The following is a 19819-nucleotide window of genomic DNA, read 5'->3' on the forward strand; positions in this document are numbered from 1 at the left end:
GCTGGATGTAGGGATTTTGCACACTGGAATTTCTTCCACTCTCACCTCCATTCCATCCAGTGATATGGATGTCAGGAAGAATACAGCATACAAATCAGTGTGAGGGCAGAGGTAGAGCTCACCAGGGTCTCTAGAGCAGGGTGATGGTCTGAGAGATACGAGAAATACAGCCCAAAGTTTTGATCAACCTTCCGATAAAAAGCAAGTGAGTGGCAGCCCCCAAGTGCCCACCCGACACTGCATTTCCTGCCGTGCCCCCCCACCCCCAAAACAGGCGCCCAAGATGCACCTATACTGGCGCAGGCACCTGCCAAAACCATGCTGGTGAACTGAGCCCGCCCTAACCCTAGGAACGGAGGTTGGTGCTGTATGTTCCACTGCACTTAGGCAAGGCGCAAGGATTTTCATATCCTTGGTCTCTGCTCACCTGAGATCAAGGACCTAGTGTACAGAGGATAGCTGTCCCAATCCCATATCCTACCACTCTGTGGCACAGTGCATTGGGATTCCAACATGCATTATTAGTATGGGAGGGAGAATGGAAACATTTTTAAGTTCCCTGAGATTTTTACGCTTCACAAGGCAAAAAAAAAATCATACAATTGCTGAAATCTAGGTCAAACTCCTGAAAGCTCCCAGTTCTAAGAATGTAAGAAAATTATAAATTTTCCTCTTCACTACATAATACAAAACATACACACAACAACTTGATAAAGAAGATGGCTGGGACTCAAAGGTTGGTCTGTAGATATTAGTAATAGTCCTTAAAGATCTATCAAATAATGTGCTTTGGGACAAAAAGTAACATACCTAAATATAATTCTTTTAAGTTGTTCCTTTACTTCTTCCTTTGTCAAGTAGGAATTCAGATAAAATTCAAACTTAGGGATTGAACTGTACTGGATTACTCCAACTCTGACCTGCAAGGAGAAAATTGTTTTCAGAATTAAGGGATTAACCTTTTAACTGGCCCATATCTTTCCACTTGAACTGAGCTCCAGTTAAGGGGCATCGCTGGTGAAAGGTTTAATGATCAGCACTGTTGCTATTGTAAGGATTATAAGGTACGCACAAATAATGTATATTGACATGCACTTATTGGAATGGGAGGGGACTGTGTCTTTCCTAAGCAGGCACATAATATGTGACACTGGATACCGAAATCTGTTTTGCTAAATTCCAAAGCACAGCCATTGAAAGGGACCTCTATTTGTTAAAATGACAGGAGGTCTTTTGTGGGCCTACATAGGCTGGCTGTGAACGTCAAACCTACATTACAACTAGAGCATGAAGTATGCTCACTTTGCGAGGTGAGTGTCATCCCCCCCCAAGGTTTTAGGTCTATAGCTCCAACTCTGGGTAAGCAAAACATAGCTAAGGGATTACTCTGCAAAGTGCATCTACTTCAAGCTGAGGTCGTGACCCTTTTGTTTGCGTTGATCTATACATGAGGGCTTGAGGAACAAACCTCCAGAATGAAGCAAATTTATAAAGTGCATGAAAATTACTGGTCCACTGCTAATGGAAATGTCCTTTCAAGTGGAATGTTTTGCCCAGAACCAATTTAATTTCTTTTTATTTTACCATATTTCATTCGCAGGAGAAATTGCACAAAGTGGAACTTTTGCTTACCAAAGGGACAGTCCCATTATGAGAGCTGTATTACATTTAAACTTGCAATGCTATTTTCCAATTGATGCAAGCTAACATTTCACATCAGTGTAACATTCCATGAATAAAGGACGAACAAGTTTGACCCAGGGCACTAAGAAAGTTAATTTGCAAAGTTCAAGTCACATTTCAAACAAAAGTGAAGATTTTCATAACAGATAGAACTTACTGAATATTTCAGCAGTGGCGGCTGGTGACCTTTTTGACAGGTGATGCACAGCTATACATGCCTAACCAAGCCAGTATGTTACCATGGCAATGGGCCGTTCACACATGTGCAAAGCGTTTTTTTTTGTCCATAGCTATCTTTCATCATAAAAAGAAAGCAAGGTCAAAGAAATGAATAAGAGAGGAACCAGTAAACAGATGGGAGGAGAGGCAGGCAACAATCACTTTGGCAAAGCCTGCTCCTTTTCTTAAACTCACTGTTCCCAATATGCACGTTGTAAACCTCCATCCCTCTCTCTTAATCTCATAGCCCACGCCTCTCTCTCCCTTTCCCACCATTCTGGCCCTGGCTTCGTACTGGTCTGATGTTCAGCAGGCAGCCCTTCTTGCGGAATCCCACCACCATGATGTGGAGCTTAGCCCCACCACTTGGCTCCATCCTGCTCACTAGGGCTGCCAACAGCGTCACAGACTCCCTGCTCGCACGCACAAACAATACTCTAGGTGAGGCAGTGCCTCACCCAACGAGCCAACTTTGTATTTCAGTAAAGATGCTGTGAGGTGAAAGGACAAAGAACTTAATGTACAACTGTTTGCTGTTTGTGGGACCGTGCTGAGCACAAATTGGCTGCTGCGTTTCCTACATTACAACAGTAACTACACTTCAAAATTACTTCATTGGCTGTAAAGTGCTTTGGGACGTCCTGAGATCGCTATATAAATGCAAGTTCTTTCTTTATTCCTAAGGGATGGCATCACAGGTCTATTATTTATTAAAGGAATCAGTGAAGGATTGCATCTGTTTGTAACTTCTAACTCCAAGGAGGAATAGTTATGTTTTGTGAGCTACTGTAATATGCTGTATCATTTCATTGCTACTGTTCATGTTAGTTTTAATAAACCTTTACTGATGTTTATAGCTAAAGCTACAATCTGATAGAGTATTTATTTTATCATTTTCCAAAATCTGAGCAATCACAGGAGGGCTTGTGTATATTATTCAGCAAGCTAAAAATAGCAACAAAGGTTTACATTTTACCCCAGGCAACGCTATATTACCAAAAATTAAGTGTATAAAGTTACACCCTAATTTGTAGCAAGCAAAGTCTCGCTTACAGCAGTGGATCCACAGCAATAGGAAAACATCTAGGTAAGGCCTACAAATGCAACAGAAATTCTGCCCTCCAGTATTCCAAACTCACTTAGCTTGCATTTTGAACAGCCCTCACATGTTTGATGCTCCTACTTTATCTGGTAGATTATTCCAAACATCAATCAACTTTTGAGTGAAGAACTTTTTTTCAAATTTCTGGTTCAAATTTACTTTTCACTGGGTGTTCATGTGCAGAGGGCGAGACATTAATTGCGGATGTACATCTTTGTCACTTTACTGTGCAATGTTAGATAAAGATAAAATTTATGACAGTCAAGTGCTATCATTTAAGCAAAATACAGAAAATGCTGGAAATATACAACAGTTCCATCACCATCTGAAAAGAGAATGTCTTGGGTGTAGCCCCTTTTTTGCTTTAATAAATGTATGCAGTGTTTTATCTCATCTCTAAAAACTGAATTTAAAACACGGCTTCTCCACTGAGATTATTCCCCCTTTAATCCTGGCAGCCTTACACATCATTTTGGTTATACTATCAAATCAATTTTGGTTTAAATCTGATGTAAGAAAACTCCTGCAAATTCCTCAGACTGTCTAAAGCAATCTTTAGCAATTAATTCCTGGCTTAGTCAGTGCCAAAGTAGCCACATCTGTTATATGTATATCTAGTTACAAGCAGATTTTTTAGCATACATACTACAATTCTGAGTATTCATCTCTGGTCATTTTCGACATACTTTGAATTATTATATTAGATTAACGTTATAGGAATTAGACATCTTTTTGAATGTATGTTTCAATATGTACTTTCAATAAGCGTTACTAAGTGGCAAGCTAATGGGATCACTCCATCCCAGACAGTGAGGCACCCTCTAACACACCTGCTACTCTTCTTCAGAATTCCAAACTTAACCCGTAGATTGTAACCTTACTAAGTGCAGAATTAAGCTATGCATTGTCTTGTACCATTATGGAAAGGTTGGAAATTATGCAAATATGATGTAGTTCTTAAAAGCTGCCATTTTTATTTAACACTAACTGATTATTTTTTTAAAATTGACCTCAACATTATTTGCAAATAATATGCAGCACAATCCCATGTGACCTCTATATGTTTCTGTAACTTATTTTCACCATTGGACCATGAAGCTGCTCCCTCATTTGAATTTTTTGCCATTGCCAAAGTGGAACTGCAATGAATAACAGAAGATAGTAACAGATGCTCATGGATTAGTCGCAGACATGTGTATACTGACCCTGAACAACTACAAACTCGAGTCTGCCATAGATACCTTCTTGGGTTCAGCCGTGTCATTCACTTCCATAAGTAGTCTCATTGTCTTACTTTTATGGGAGTTGATCACACTACCCTATATCTACTCATAACCCAGGTATGTAACAATAGCATCTCCTTGTGATCGGGACTGGATATTTGTGTCTTTCATACGAATGCTTCTTCAATCTTTCTGAAGGTGGACCGAGCAAACACTTGGTGAGATGAGACCTGATGCAAAATTGTAAGCTGCTTTATTTTACTGTTAGACGAACATACAGGACAGCAATTATGGCTGGACTCAATTAATTTAGTGCGTACAGCTTCCGACGCACAATAATATAAAATGAACACACCACACTAGCCCAAATCAGTGAGTCTTCTTACTTAACTGTCCTCCAGCAGTTGCATCAACAAAAGCCCTCCCAGCTTTCCGCTTAGCAAACCTGTCTGGCTATCCAGCCTTCCTGTTTCAAAAACCTTGTCTGCCTGTGACTCTCTTTTTATCTCCCTTGTCACACACTAACAGGGATCAAAAGACTTTCTAACAGAATGGATGTGGAGTGTTTTTCAATTACCCAGATAAGTTAACGAATTACTTATTCTTTAAATGTCTGAGGAAAATAACTTTCATTTAGCATAGTAACCACCTTTCATCTAGGTACCTGTTGTAAACTTTTATGAATACACTTTGCTTAATAACATTAAAAAATAATCATTATTTTCAAATCCTCTCTATGGAAAATGTTTAAAACATCCTTAAATGTGACAACATCTGTAACACTGTTTGCCATTCATTATTCTATAGAGCAAGTGCGTATATTTACCAGGAGAGAATATAAAGCATGTTGCATTAATATTTATAGCTATAGCAACAACAGTCTAAAACTGCTCTGAGAAAAGAGTTCATAAAAAAAAGGAATTCTCCACCTAATCTCAGGGATAGGTTACAAACAATCGGTGATGCAAGGCTTTTCTCCAACTGAAATGGTCACAGATTCCTTCTCACTTGTGAAATAAATTTGCCATTTCACTAAGCGTGAGCTTGGCTCAGTTGGTAGCACTTTCGCCTCTGACTCAGGTCGTCACTCTTGGCTAATACTTTAGTGCAGTACTGAGGGATTGCCACATTGTTGGAAGTACAGTCCCCATCACTTACACCGTCCACGCATATCATGGGCAGCTGCCTATTTCGGGCAAATGATGCTAACCATTTTCTATTATCATAAGAGTCAATTACAATGGCGCTGCTTATAACATATTAAACGCGGCAACTGTTTCGGGCAGTTCAATAAGTACTTACCCTGTACTTACCAATTTAAAAGGCTCCGCCGATTTCAGCCAAATGTTGGGTCCTCAAGCAGTTTCGATCAGCTGTTCACACCTTGTTAAAGTGCGACTACCTTAGTGATGAGAATCTGCATAAAACCATGATGAGATTCACAGGGATAGAAGTTTTCCTCCTTGCTGAAACTGATTAAACTCATTACAGTCCCCACCCCTTACACTGTCCACACTTATCACAGGCAGCCGCCTATTTCGGTCAAATGGCGCTAACCATTTGTCATTATTATAGGAGTCAATTACGAAGGTGCCACTTATAACACATTAAGTGTGCCGACTATGTTCAACCCTGTACTTTGATATTAGCCAGTCAGGTCTTCAAGCAATTGCAATCAGCTGTTCGCACCTCATTAATGTACGATCACCTTAGTGATGAGACTCTGGATGCAACTGCTAAGTGAGATTTCCTGTTTTTTTATAAATATGTTGGTTACTTAGCTTTTTGGTTTTACCGTCCACCTCGTATGGCAGGCAAATCACTGGTAAGAGGACTACCACAGACGGAGGTGAAGACTGTACTTTATTTCTGATGATGTTAAACTGGGGCCTCATCTGCCACCAAAAATTAAGTACATTTTTTTTTAAACTTACCTGAATATGGATTGCTCCTCATAACTTCACATGAAAACTGTGGGCTGCTGCAATTTTCACCCGACCCCAGACTTATGATAGGTCCAGTGCCAGAGTCCCCAACAGTCAATCTTTGTCTTCTCGGCCGACGCACTGTCTCTTGGGGCGCGGCTGCCGTCCCCAGCGCGCCAGTCGTGTCCTGACGTCACAAGCAGACCAATTTCACGTGGTGCTCTTGCTCATCAGTTGCAGCGCAGCAGTTCGTGGTTACTGCTAGGTTCGCGCATGTAGTCCAGCACAAGCCAATTTCTACACTCTTATATTTGTCACGTGACTTTGGGCAATGCCACAGGCAATTTATTAATATTTAATAATGAATATCTATCCAATCAGTTATTTTTTTATTCGTTCATGGGATGTGGGCATCGCTGGCAAGGCCAGCATTTATTGCCGATCCCTAATTACCCTTGAGAAGGTGGTGGTGAGCCGCCTTCTTGAACCGTTGCAGTCCGTGTGGTGAAGGTTCTCCCATAGGGCTGTTAGGTAGGGAGTTCCAGAATTTTGACCCAGCGACGATGAAGGAACGGCGATATACTTCTAAGTTTGGATGGTGTGTGACTTGGAGGGGAACGTGCAGGTGGTGTTGTTCCCATGTGTCAGCTGCACTTGTCCTTCTAGGTGGTAGAGGTCACGGGTTTGGGAGGTGCTGTCGAAGAAGCCTTGGCGAGTTGCTGCAGTGCATCCTGTGGATGGTACACACTGCAGGCACAGTGCGCCGGTGGTGGAGTGAGTGAATGTTTAGGGTGGTGGATGGAGTGCCAATCAAGCGGGCTGCTTTGTCCTGGATGGTGTCGAGCTTCTTGAGTGTTGTTGGAGCTGCACTCATCCAGGCAAGTGGAGAGTATTCCATCACACTCCTGACTTGTGCCTTGTAGATGGTGGAAAGGCTTTGGGGAGTCAGGAGGTATTCTCTTGCCACAGAATGTGAGGTTATGCACTTTGGCAGGAAAAATCAGAGAGCAAGTTATTATCTTAATGGCGAGAAACTGGAAAGTACTGCAATACAAAGGGATCTGGGGTCCTAGTGCAAGAAAATCAGAAGGTTAGTATGCAGGTGCAGCAGGTGATCAAGAAGGCCAATGGAATGTTGGCTTTTATTGCTAAGGGGATAGAATATAAAAACTGGGAGGTATTGCTGCAGTTATATAAGGTATTGGTGAGACCGCACCTGGAATACTGCATACAGTTTTGGTCTCCATACTTAAGAAAAGACATACTTGCTCTCGAGGCAGTACAAAGAAGGTTCACTCGGTTAATCCCGGGGATGAGGGGGCGGACATATGAGGAGAGGTTGAGTAGATTGGGACTCTACTCATTGGAGTTCAGAAGAATGAGAGGCGATCTTATTGAAACATATAAGATTGTGAAGGGGCTTGATCGGGCGGATGCGGTAAGGATGTTCCCAAGGATGGGTGAAACTAGAACGAGGGGGCATAATCTTAGAATAAGGGGCTGCTCTTTCAAAACTGAGATGAGGAGAAACTTCTTCACTCAGAGGGTAGTAGGTCTGTGGAATTTGCTGCCCCAGGAAGCTGTGGAAGCTACATCGTTAAATAAATTTAAAACAGAAATAGACAGTTTCCTAGAAGTAAAGGGAATTAGGGGTTACGGGGAGCGGGCAGGAAATTGGACATGAATTTAGATTTGAGGTTAGAATCAGATCAGCCATGATCTTATTGAATGGTGGAGCAGGCTCGAGGGGCCGATTGGCCTACTCCTGCTCCAATTTCTTATGTTCTTATGAATACCCAGCCTCTGACTTGCTCTTGCAGCCACAGTACTTTTTTGGCTGATCCAGTTAAGTTTCTGGTCAATGATGACCCCCAGGATGTTGATGGTGGGGGATTCAGCGACGATAATGCCGTTGAATGTCAAGGGGAGGTGGTTAGACTCTCTCTTGTTGGAGATGATCATTGCCTGGCACTTGTCTGGTGTGAATGTTACTTGCCACTTATCAGCTCAAGCCCGGATGTTGTCCAGGTCTTGCTGCATGCGGGCTCGGTCTGCTTCATTATCTGAGGGGTTGCGAATGGAACTGAACACTGTGCAATCATCAGCGAACATCCCCATTTCTGACCTTATGATGGAGGGAAGGTCATTGATGAAGCAGCTGAAGATGGTTGGGCCTAGGACACTGCCCTGAGGAACATCTGCCGCAATGTCCTGGGGCTGAGATGATTGGCCTCCAACAACCACTACCATCTTCCTTTGCGCAAGGTATGACTCCAGTCACTGGAGAGTTTTCCCCCTGATTCCCATTGACTTCAATTTTACTAGAGCTCCTTAGTGCCATACTCGGTCAAATGCTGCCTTGATGTCAAGGGCAGTCACTCTCACCTCACCTCTGGAATTCAGCTCTTTTGTCCATGTTTGGACCAAGGCTGTAATGAGGTCTGGAGCCGATTGGTCCTGGCTGAACCCAAACTGAGCATCGGTGAGCAAGTTATTGGTGAGCAAGTGCCACTTGATAGCACTGTCGACGACACTTTCCATCACTTTGCTGATGATTGAGTGTAGACTGATGGGACGGTAATTGGCCGGATTGGATTTGTCCTGCTTTTTGTGGACAGGACATACCTGGGCAATTTTCCACATTGTTGGGTAGATGCCAGTGTTGTAGCTGTACTGGAACAGTTTGGCTAGAGGCGCGGCTAGTTCTGAAGCACAAGTCTTCAGCGCTACAGCCGGGATGTTGTTGGGGCCCATAGCCTTTGTTGTATCCAGTGCACTCAGCCATTTCTTGATATCACGTGGAGTGAATCAAATTGGCTGAAGACTTGCTTCTGTGATGGTGGGGATATCGGGAGGAGGCCGAGATGGATCATCCACTCGGCACTTCTGGCTGAAGATGGTTGCAAACGCTTCAGCCTTGTCTTTTGCACTCACATGCTGGACTCTGCCATCATTGAGGATGGGGATGTTTACAGAGCCTCCTCCTCCTGTTAGTTGTTTAATTGTCCACCACCATTCACGACTGGATGTGGCAGGACTGCAGAGCTTTGATCTGATCTGTTGGTTGTGGAATCGCTTAGCTCTGTCTATAGCATGTTGAGTCCGCTCTTTAGCATGCATGTAGTCCTGAGTTGTAGCTTCACCAGGTTGGCACCTCATTTTTAGGTACGCCTGGTGCTGCTCCTGGCATGCTCTTCTCCACTACTCATTGAACCAGGGTTGATCCCCTGGTTTGTTGGTAATGGTAGAGTGAGGAATATGAGGTTACAGATTGTGCTGAAATACAAATCTGCTGCTGCTGATGGCCCACAGTGCCTCATGGATGCCCAGTTTTGAGCTGCTAGATCTGTTCTGAATCTATCTTATTTAGCACGGTGGTAGTGCCACACAACACGTTGGATGGTGTCCTCAGTGCGAAGACGGGACTTCGTCTCTATGAGGACTGTGCGGTGGTCACTCCTACAAATACAGTCATGGACAGATGCATCTGCAACAGGTAGACTGGTGAGGATGAGTCAAGTAGGTTTTCCCTCGTGTTGGTTCGCTCACTACCTGCCGCAGGCCCAGTCTGTCAGCAATGTCCTTCAGGACTCGGCCAGCTCAGTCAGTTGTGGTGCTACCGAGCCACTCTTGGTGATGGACATTGAAGTCCCCCACCCAGAGTACATTCTGTGCCCTTGCTACCCTCATTGCTTCCTCCAAGTGGTGCTCAACATGGAGGAGGACTGATTCATCAGCTGAGGGAGGGCGGTAGGTGGTAATCAGCAGGAGGTTTCCTTGCACATGTTTGACCTGATGCCATGGGGTGCGGACTCAATGTTGAGGACTCCCCAGGGCCACTCCCTCCTGACTGTATATCACTGTACCGCCACCTCTGGTGGGTCTGTCCTGCCGGTGGGACAGGACATACCCAGGGATGGTGATGGAAGAGTCTGGGACGTTGGCTGAAAGGTATGATTCTGTGAGTATGGCTCTGTCAGGCTTTTGCTTGACTAGTCTGTGGGACTGCTCTTCCAATTTTGGCACAAGTCCCCAGATGTTATTGAGGAGGACTTTGCAGGGTCGACTGGGCTTGGTTTGCCTTTGTTGTGTCCGGTGCCTAGTGGTCCGATGGGTTTTATTCTTATTTTGACTTTTCGTAGCAAGGTTTTACAACTGAGTGGCTTGCTAGGCCATTTCAGAGGCCGATTAAGAATCAACCACATTGCTGTGGGTCTGGAGTCACATATAGGCCAGACCGGGTAAGGATGGCAGGTTTCCTTCACTAAAGGATATTAGTGAACCAGATGGGTTTTTACGACAACCTGGTAGTTTCATAGCCACCATTACTGATACTATTTTTTTTATTTCAGAATTTTTATTTAATTGATTGAATTTAAATTCACCAGCTGCCGTGGCAGGATTTGAACTCATGACTCTGGATTATTAGTTCAGGCCTCTGGATTACTAGTCCAGTAACATAACCACTATGCTCCCATACCCGGTATTGCAGAGTTTAATTGAATTTTCTTATTTTAGGTTGCGGTTTATCCCATTAATAATGTATTTTGTCTTAAAGGTTGAAATTTGAACAACTGCACAAAGATAATGAAAATATACCATTTCAATGGGATTGGGAGAGAAAGTGCAATTATATTTTCCTACTAGTTTTGAGTCCAAATCTCTACAAAATCATACTGTAAACTATAATTTGCTTAAAAAAGCTGGATAACCCACCAATTGTTCTGATTTATGTTTATGCTTCTTCTCGAACAATTCCAGTGTAATCATTTTGTTTAGAGGAGAGGGAGAAATCTTGTTTCTAAGTTTACATCCCAATAAATCATATCATCTGGTGTTACCCAGTAGTCTTTACAGATGCCACACTGAGAGCAAGATGTAAATTTATCAGACTGTCTTCCGGAAGATAGTCAATGGAAAGGATAATTGGTGTATAACCAGCAGCTGATCCGCTACCGTCCATTTTGCACCCCTGCCGAAGTTGGATATCACCCCCATTGTCTCAAGCTGATACGAATAGCAATTTAAAGGCTAACCCATCACCTTTTGAGAGAGCTCATCAACATTCTCGGTCGCTCTTTGTTTCAGCAGCTCCAGGTTTTTTTTCCCCAGTTAGAAAAATATGCTTGACCATTGGCTCTTTGATAGGATGAGATGAAGCAAGATGGGAAGAGGCTCATGTGGAGTATAAACATGGCATAGACTTGTTGGGCCAAATGGCTTGTTTCTGTGCTGTAAAAATTTGATGTAATTCGTTCAATTCATGTTCAATCATAGTTTTGTTGTTGTAGTAATCAGGGCATTATGTTACCAACTTTTACTTTAGTAACTCTAGTTCTATCCCACCAGAATTTCGGGGTCTATATTTTTGACAGCTATCACCAGAACAATAAGTACTAATCTGGCTTTACAGCCAGCAATGAAAACCAGACCAAGTGGTAATAGATGGGCCTATTTACCATTCATCCAGAAGTCCAAGCCTAGATTACTCTAAGACTATCGCATCCATATATATTTTATACCTGCAACTTGTAAGAATTTGTTAGTGCTATAAGTGGTTATAATCTTAACTATAAAAAAGCCACTGAACTTACCCTGCCAGGATTTATATCAAGAGCATCACAAAGTTTGAATGCAACGTGTTTGGATCTTTCGAAGCTTCCTTTGCCGATACTGTATGATCCATCCAGCATGAACAGCAAATCAATGGCTGCAGAGCACTGCATCACTACCAAAAAAAATTAGACTTAGAAATAAAGATGGTTCAGAATTGACATTATTTTGATAGTATCTGAAATTACTGAGGTTATACACAGCCCACAATAGTAAACTGCAGATATTTCCAATCATATTTTCTTTTGAATAGTTTTAATAATGTGAGCCTCAAATTGTAACTTCTAAAGCAGGACTACATAGTTCACACTTGGATTCCAGTTCATTGTGCCATGGACTAGAAGGAGAACCTTCGATTCCCCACACTGTGATTTTTATACCTTAGCCATGCAGGTACTTTCCCCTAGAGAGATAGAACAAAAATCAGAAGGCAAGTTACCCAGTGGCGTTGTTCTGCTACACCAGAAAATGTCGATGAGCAGGGTCTAGCCTGATCACCCTCCTGCTTGAGGAATAGCAGATGGTGGGGGGGGGGGGGAAACGGAGGGAGGAGGCATGAGAGGTTTAAAAGAGGGAGAGGAAAGTATATTTAAAATGTACCCAACATTTTTTTTTACAACTATATCATGATATTCAAAAGACAACAGCAAATTCACAGTCTTTTGTCTTCTTTGATCCTTTGCATTGGTATTTGTAACTGGTTTGACTTTTCAAAATTGTTGAAATAAATACTTACCTATGTATCTTTCCCATGTAAACAATTCAACTCCTTTACGCTCAAAAGGAAATAAAATCTACCTAACAGGGAGGTTGCGACTGCTAACAACTGAGTCTTTGAGTCACCCATCGGTTGGTCTCTCTGTGGGAATGTGGCTTTTTAATTTGCATCATTCCTTCAAGCTAAAAATGGCAGCATGCATGGAGATAAACAGCTTTGATGGAAGATTATAACATAAGCAGATCTTAAGACACCATCTTTTCCTGAGGGGGAAGGAGAGCCTGTTTTTCCTCCTCTCCATTTCTATTTTCTCTGGTTGTTCATCGCTACAGTCAGAAGGGTGGGATGGCCAAGTTTACTGACTTAACTCCACAACTGGCATCTGTGTTGCTTCTCATTATATAGCAACTTGATTCAAGCTGGTGAACCAGATCACATCACTTTCTCTCTGACTTTAGCGATCTGTTACAGTAACAGTTTTAGATATTCTTCTCTGTTGTCATGAATAATGTGTTTCCTTTCTGCACCTTCTCCAATGGGATCTTTAAAAATGGTATATTCCGAAGGTCATGTTAAATTAAACTACCGCCACAAACCAAATATTTAAAGTGCGGCTTTAAATAAGCAAATTACGTCAAAAACTGTTATCCTCTTCCACCTTGGTCAATGGATCACCCATCAGTCATGTACATGTTTCATGTTTCCTGTACCAATGTGCATCACATTTATTCCCATTGCATTCTATCTGCCATTCCCAAGTCTATCCATTCAGATTATTTATATACATTTGAATGATATAATCATCATCTGGCCATATAGCTTGGTATCATTAGCAATTTTACATTACATTACATTCCTTCATTTCATTTGTGAACAATACAAATAAAAATATGAACAAAAGACTTAGGCAAAGTATATATCCAGGACTGTACATGTGGTTGGCAGTGCAGTATCAATAAAATGCAGGTTAGCATACCAGTCATTTTTATTCCTTTCAATGTTATCAACTTGGAGATAAAGGTTGGTAATGTACAGCAAATCATATCATAGAATCATAGAAGTTACAACATGGAAACAGGCCCTTCGGCCCAACATGTCCATGTCGCCCAGTTTATACCACTAAGCTAGTCCCAATTGCCTGCACTTGGCCCATATCCCTCGATACCCATCTTCCCCATGTAACTGTCCAAATGCTTTTTAAAAGACAAAATTGTACCCGCCTCTACTACTGCCTCTGGCAGCTCGTTCCAGACACTCACCACCCTTTGAGTGAAAAAATTGCCCCTCTGGATCCTTTTGTATCTCTCCCCTCTCACCTTAAATCTGTGCCCCCTCGTTATAGACTCCCCTACCTTTGGGAAAAGATTTTGACTATCGACCTTATCTATGCCCCTCATTATTTTATAGACTTCTATAAGATCACCCCTTAACCTCCTACTCTCCAGGGAATAAAGTCCCAGTCTGTCTAACCTCTCCCTGTAAGTCAAACCATCAAGTCCCGGTAGCATCCTAGTAAATCTTTTCTGCACTCTTTCTAGTTTAATAATATCCTTTCTATAATAGGGTGACCAGAACTGTACACAGTACTCCAAGTGTGGCCTCACCAATGCCCTGTACAACTTCAACAAGACATCCCAACTCCTGCATTCAATGTTCTGACCAATGAAACCAAGCATGCTGAATGCCTTCTTCACCACCCTATCCACCTGTGACTCCACTTTCAAGGAGCTATGAATCTGTACTCCTAGATCTCTTTGTTCTATAACTCTCCCCAACGCCCTACCATTAACGGAGTAGGTCCTGGCCCGATTCGATCTACCAAAATGCATCACCTCACATTTATCTAAATTAAACTCCATCTGCCATTCATCGGCCCACTGGCCCAATTTATCAAGATCCCGTTGCAATCCTAGATAACCTTCTTCACTGTCCACAATGCCACCAATCTTGGTGTCATCTGCAAACTTACTAACCATAGTACATTGATTTATGTAGATATTGTTAAGATGTATATTTGAAGTAAAGTATGTAGCTCTAACTAAGCCTAAATATTAATACTGAGTATTTTGATATCCCTTGGTTTATCATTAAGAGCAGGTAGTAATAAGGAGATCATCTGACGTTGCATTCATAACAGTATGTAGCAAAATCACTGAATGCCTTATTCACTGTACTCATGTGGTTTCTCTTCAACACTAAAAAAAAGTTTGAATTCGGCTAAACCCAAGGTAAATTACCTAAAATAAAAAGCTGAACAGTTGACCAGCAGATAATCAATTAAAGCCCAAGTGTTTATAATTTAATTCTGTGGATAGCAAGCTGGCTACAAAACAGAAAAGAGAGAGTAGGGGTTAAAGGTAGTTACTCAAACTGGCAAAAGGTGGGAATCGGTGTTCCACAAGGATCGGTGCTGGGACCACTGTTGTTCACCATATACATAAACGATTTGAACTCAGAATTGGAAGTACAATTTCAAAATTTGCAGACAACACCAAATTGGATGGCATAGTTAATACTGAGGAGGACTGTGACAAAATGCTGGAAGACATGAATAAACTTGCAGAATGGGCATGTAATTGGCAAATGAATTTCAATATAGATAAGTGTGAGGTGGTACATTTTGGTAAGAAGGCCACATACTCCTTGGAAAAAAGAGGCTAAATGGGTTGAGGAGCAGAGGGATCTGGGGGTACAGAAATATAAATCCCTAAATGTAGTGATGCAGGTTAATAAGGCCATAACAAAAGCAAAACAAGCACTGGGTTTCATTTCTAGAAGGATAGAATTGAAAAGCAGAGAAGTTATGCCAAACTTGTACAGAACCTTGGTTAGACCACACTTGGAGTATTGCAAACAGTTATGGTCTCCACACTATAAAAAGGATATAGAGGCGCTGGAGAAGGTGCAAAAAAGATTTACTAGAAGAATACCAGAACTGAGAGATTATACCTATCAGGAAAGATTGAATAGACTGGGGCTCTTTTCTCTAGAAAAGAGAAGACTGAGGGGTGACCTGATAGAAGTCTTTAAGATTATGAAAGGGTTTGATAGGGTAGATGTGTAAGGATAAACCCAGCAACTTTAGGCCAGTCAGTTTAACCTCAGTGGTGGGGAAACTTTTGGAAACGATAATCCGAGACAGAATTAACAGTCACTTGGACGAGTGTGAATTGATTAGGGAAAGCCAGCACAGATTTGTTAAAGACAAATCGTGTTTTAACTAACCTGATAGAGTTCTTTATGAGTTAACAGAGAGGGTAGATGAGGGCAATGCAGTTGATGTGGTGTTTATGGACTTTCAAAAGGCGTTTGATAAAGTGCCACAAGGTAGGCTTGTCATCAAGATTGCGGCTCATGGAATAAAGGGGGCAGTAGCAACATGGATACAGAATTGGCTAAGTGAAAGGAAACAAAGAGTAGTGGTGAACGGTTGTTTTTCGGACTGGAGGGAGGTGTACAGTGGTGTTTTCCAGGGTCGGTGCTGGGACCACTGCTTTTCTTGATATATATTAATGACTTGGACTTAGGTGTACAGGGCACAATTTCAAAATTTGCAGATGACACAAAACTTGGAAGGGTAGTAAACAGTGAGGAGGATAGTGATAGACTTCAAGAGGATATAGACAGGCTGGTGGCATGGGCGGACACACGGCAGATGAAATTTAACAGAGAAATGCGAAGTGATACATTTTGGTAGGAAGAATGGGGCAAGGTAATATAAACTAGAGGGCACAATTCTAAAAGGGGTACAGGAACAGAGAGATCTGGGGGTATACGTACACAAATCATTGAAGGTGGCAGGGCAGGTTGAGAAAGCGGTTAAAAAAGCATACGGGATCCTGGGCTTATAAATAGAGGTAAGGAATCTTACAACACCAGGTTATAGTCCAACAGTTTTATTTGAAAATCACAAGCTTTCGGAGGCTTTCTCCTTCGTCAGGTGAGTGTGGGATTCCATGGAAGGTACCGCATATATAGTCAGAGAACAATGCCTGGTGATTACAGATAATCTTTCCAACTGCCAGTTGTCAAGGCAATCAAAGGAGTCGAATAGTGTTCAGACAGAAAGACATTACATACAGGACTACTGAATATACAAACGGTCAGAACCCAAAGACAGAGAGAGAGAGAGAGAGAGAGAGAGAAACATCCGAAAGGAAGAGAAAGAGAGAGAATGACCAGTTGTACTAAAAACAGATAACTCTTTTTTCGCTGGTGGGGTTACGTGTAGCGTGACATGAACCCAAGATCCCGGTTGAGGCCATCCTCATGGGTGCGGAACTTGGCTATCAATTTCTGCTCGACGATTTTGCGTTGTCGTGTGTCTCGAAGGCTGCCTTGAAGAACGCTTACCCGAAGATCGGTGGCTGAATGTCCATGACTGCTGAAGTGTTCCCCGACTGGGAGGGAACCCTCCTGTCTGGCGATTGTTGCGCGGTGTCCGTTCATCCGTTGTCGCAGTGTCTGCATGGTCTCGCCAATGTACCGTGCTCCGGGGCATCCTTTCCTGCAACGTATGAGGTAGACAACGTTGGCCGAGTCACAGGAGTATGAACCATATACCTGGTGGGTGGTGTCCTCTCGTGTGATGGTGGTATCTGTGTCGATGATCTGGCATGTCTTGCAGAGGTTGCCGTGGCAGGGTTGTGTGGTGTCGTGGATGCTGTTCTCCTGAAAGTTGGGTAATTTGCTGCGGACGATGGTCTGTTTGACGTTGGGTGGCTGTTTGAAGGCGAGTAGTGGAGGCGTGGGGAAGGCCATCCCCACGCCTCCACTACTCCGGGGCATCCTTTCCTACGTTGCAGGAAAGGATGCCCCGGAGCACGGTACATTGGCGAGACCATGCAGACACTGCGACAACAGATGAACGGACACCGCGCAAAAATCGCCAGACAGGAGCGTTCCCTCCCAGTCGGGGAACACTTCAGCAGTCAAGGACATTCAGCCACCGATCTTCGGGTAAGCGTTCTCCAAGGCGGCCTTCGAGACACACGACAACGCAAAATCGTCGAGCAGAAATTGATAGCCAAGTTCCGCACCCATGAGGATGGCCTCAACCGGGATCTTGGCTTCATGTCACGCTACACGTAACTCCACCAGCGAAAAAAGAGTTATCTGTTTTTAGTACAACTGGTCATTCTCTCTCTTTCCCTTCCTTTCAGATGTTTCTCTCTCTCTCTCTCTCTCTCTCTCTGTCTTTGGGTTCTGACCGTTTGTATATTCAGTAGTCCTGTATGTAATGTCTCTCTGTCTGAACACTATTCGACTCCTTTGACTGCCTTGACAACGGGCAGTTGGAAAGATTATCTGTAATCACCAGGCATTGTTCTCTGACTATAAATACGGTACCTTCCATGGAATCCCACACTCACCTGACAAAGGAGAAAGCCTCCGAAAGCTTGTGATTTTCAAATAAAACTGCTGGACTATAACCTGGTGTTGTAAGATTCCTTACATTTGTCCACCCCAGTCCATCACCGGCATCTCCACATTATAAATAGAGGCATAGAGTACAAAAGTATGGAAGTCATGATGAACCTTTATAAAACACCGGTTCGGCCACAACTGGAGTATTGTGTCCAGTTCCGGGCACCACACTTTAGGAAAGATGTGAAGGCCTTAGAGAGGGTGCAGAAGAGATTTACTAGAATTATTCCAGGGATGAGGGACTTTAGTTACGTGGATAGACTGGAGAAGCTGGGGTTGTTCTCCATGGAACAGAGAAGGCTGCGAGGAGATTTGATAGAGGTATTCAAAATCATGAAGGGTTGAGACAGAGTAGATAGAGAGAAACTGTTCCCATTGGTGGAAGGGTCAAGAACCAGAGGACATAGATTTAAGGTGATTGGCAAGAGAACCAAAGGTGACATGAGGAAAAACTTTTTTATACAGCAATTAGTTAGGATCCGGAATGAACTGCCCAAGGGGATGGTGGAGGCAGATTCAATCATGGCCTTCTAAAGGGAACTGGATAAGTACTTGAAAGGAAAACACTTGCAGGGCTACGGGGATAGGGCGGGGGAGTGGGACTAGCTGGATTGCTCTTGAATAGAACCAGCGTGGACATGATGGGCCGAATGGCCTCCTTCCGTGCTGTAACCTTTCTTTGATTCTACATAGAGAAGATGTTTCCACTTGCGGGGGAGACCAGAACTAGGGGCCATAAATATAAGATAGTCACTAACAAATCCAATAGTGAATTCAGAAGAAACCTCTTCACCCAGAGAGTGGTAAGAATGTGGAAGTTGCTACCACAAGGAGTAATTGTGGCAACTAGTGTAGATGCATTTAAGGGGAAACTAGATAAACTCATGAGGGAGAAGGGAATAGAAAGATATGTTGATAGGGTTAGATGAAGAAGGGTGGGAGGAGGCTCACGTGGACCATAAACACCAGCATGGACCTGTTGGGCCGAATGGCCTGTTTGTGTGCTGTACATTCTTTGTAATTCCTAAAAAAAGGCAATTATTAATGAGATTATATGAACGTTCAGATAATTTTGCACTCCATAGCATGAGAAAATTTAACTCCACTGGGCCTGTGCTTCAATAGAAATAGTTGATTTAGACCAACAAAAACTAAATATATTTCTAGAGACCAGCATTTTTCAGATGTGTGTTCAGCCAATCACAGCAGTTCAATTGTATCTGGATAAAATACAAAAAAACACTATAGCAATGGCAACTCAGTCCAAGCAGGAAATAAAACATATTTTGCTTGTTATACAAATTCCAAACAGATAGAAATGTTTTTATCATCTCTTGTGAAGTATCATTTTATAATTAACATTAGGTGAGACTGAGAAACCAGTACAGCAGTCTCCTCCCACAACCCCAATATAGTCATATTTAGGTGAACACCCAGGTCAAACTGAATCCAGGTGTATAAGATCTTTCACTGGCAGCTGTTCTAGTCCTGAGTAAATATGAGTCAATACAAACTGCTTTAAAGCTGACATCTGTACTAGCTCTAATTTCAGAGTATCAAGGATGGCAATTACTTGTAGATGTTAAGATGACAGGAGTTGGTAAGCAGTTAGAGGGAGAAGGAAAGTATTACAAAGACAGCTAGAGAGCACCCAACTGAGCCACACCATTCCCGACCATGGGATATTTGATACTGTCACAGAAAACAGTCTAGAAATTTAGCACTGCCATCACTCAGCTATAAGTTCAGTAATATCAGAGATATTCAAATGTTCATGTTTTCGATTATTTTTTGGAAAAGCATAATGAGAGGAATAGTTATAATAATCTGCAACCTATCATGTTTAAAAAGTACTGTTGAATTTTGTTGTAAAATTTATATTATGTGTCCAAATTTAAAGGTTTAAGTA

The 19819-nt window shown here is 42.5% G+C and overlaps 1 protein-coding gene across 1 annotated transcript in view; it reads right to left on the bottom strand.

Annotated features, from left to right (window-relative positions):
• Nucleotides 1-19819, bottom strand: part of vwa2 (von Willebrand factor A domain containing 2) — an 80237-nt gene that overhangs the window by 41280 nt on the left and 19138 nt on the right. The window contains exons 4-5 of the mRNA XM_068002172.1: nt 11747-11880; nt 811-920 (exon numbers count right to left, since the gene is read on the bottom strand). Of these exons, the coding sequence (XP_067858273.1) occupies nt 811-920; nt 11747-11880 (244 nt within the window). The remainder of the gene's footprint in view (nt 1-810; nt 921-11746; nt 11881-19819) is intronic.

Source organism: Heptranchias perlo, chromosome 21, assembly GCF_035084215.1.
Source record: "Heptranchias perlo isolate sHepPer1 chromosome 21, sHepPer1.hap1, whole genome shotgun sequence".
Lineage (NCBI taxonomy): Eukaryota > Metazoa > Chordata > Chondrichthyes > Hexanchiformes > Hexanchidae > Heptranchias > Heptranchias perlo.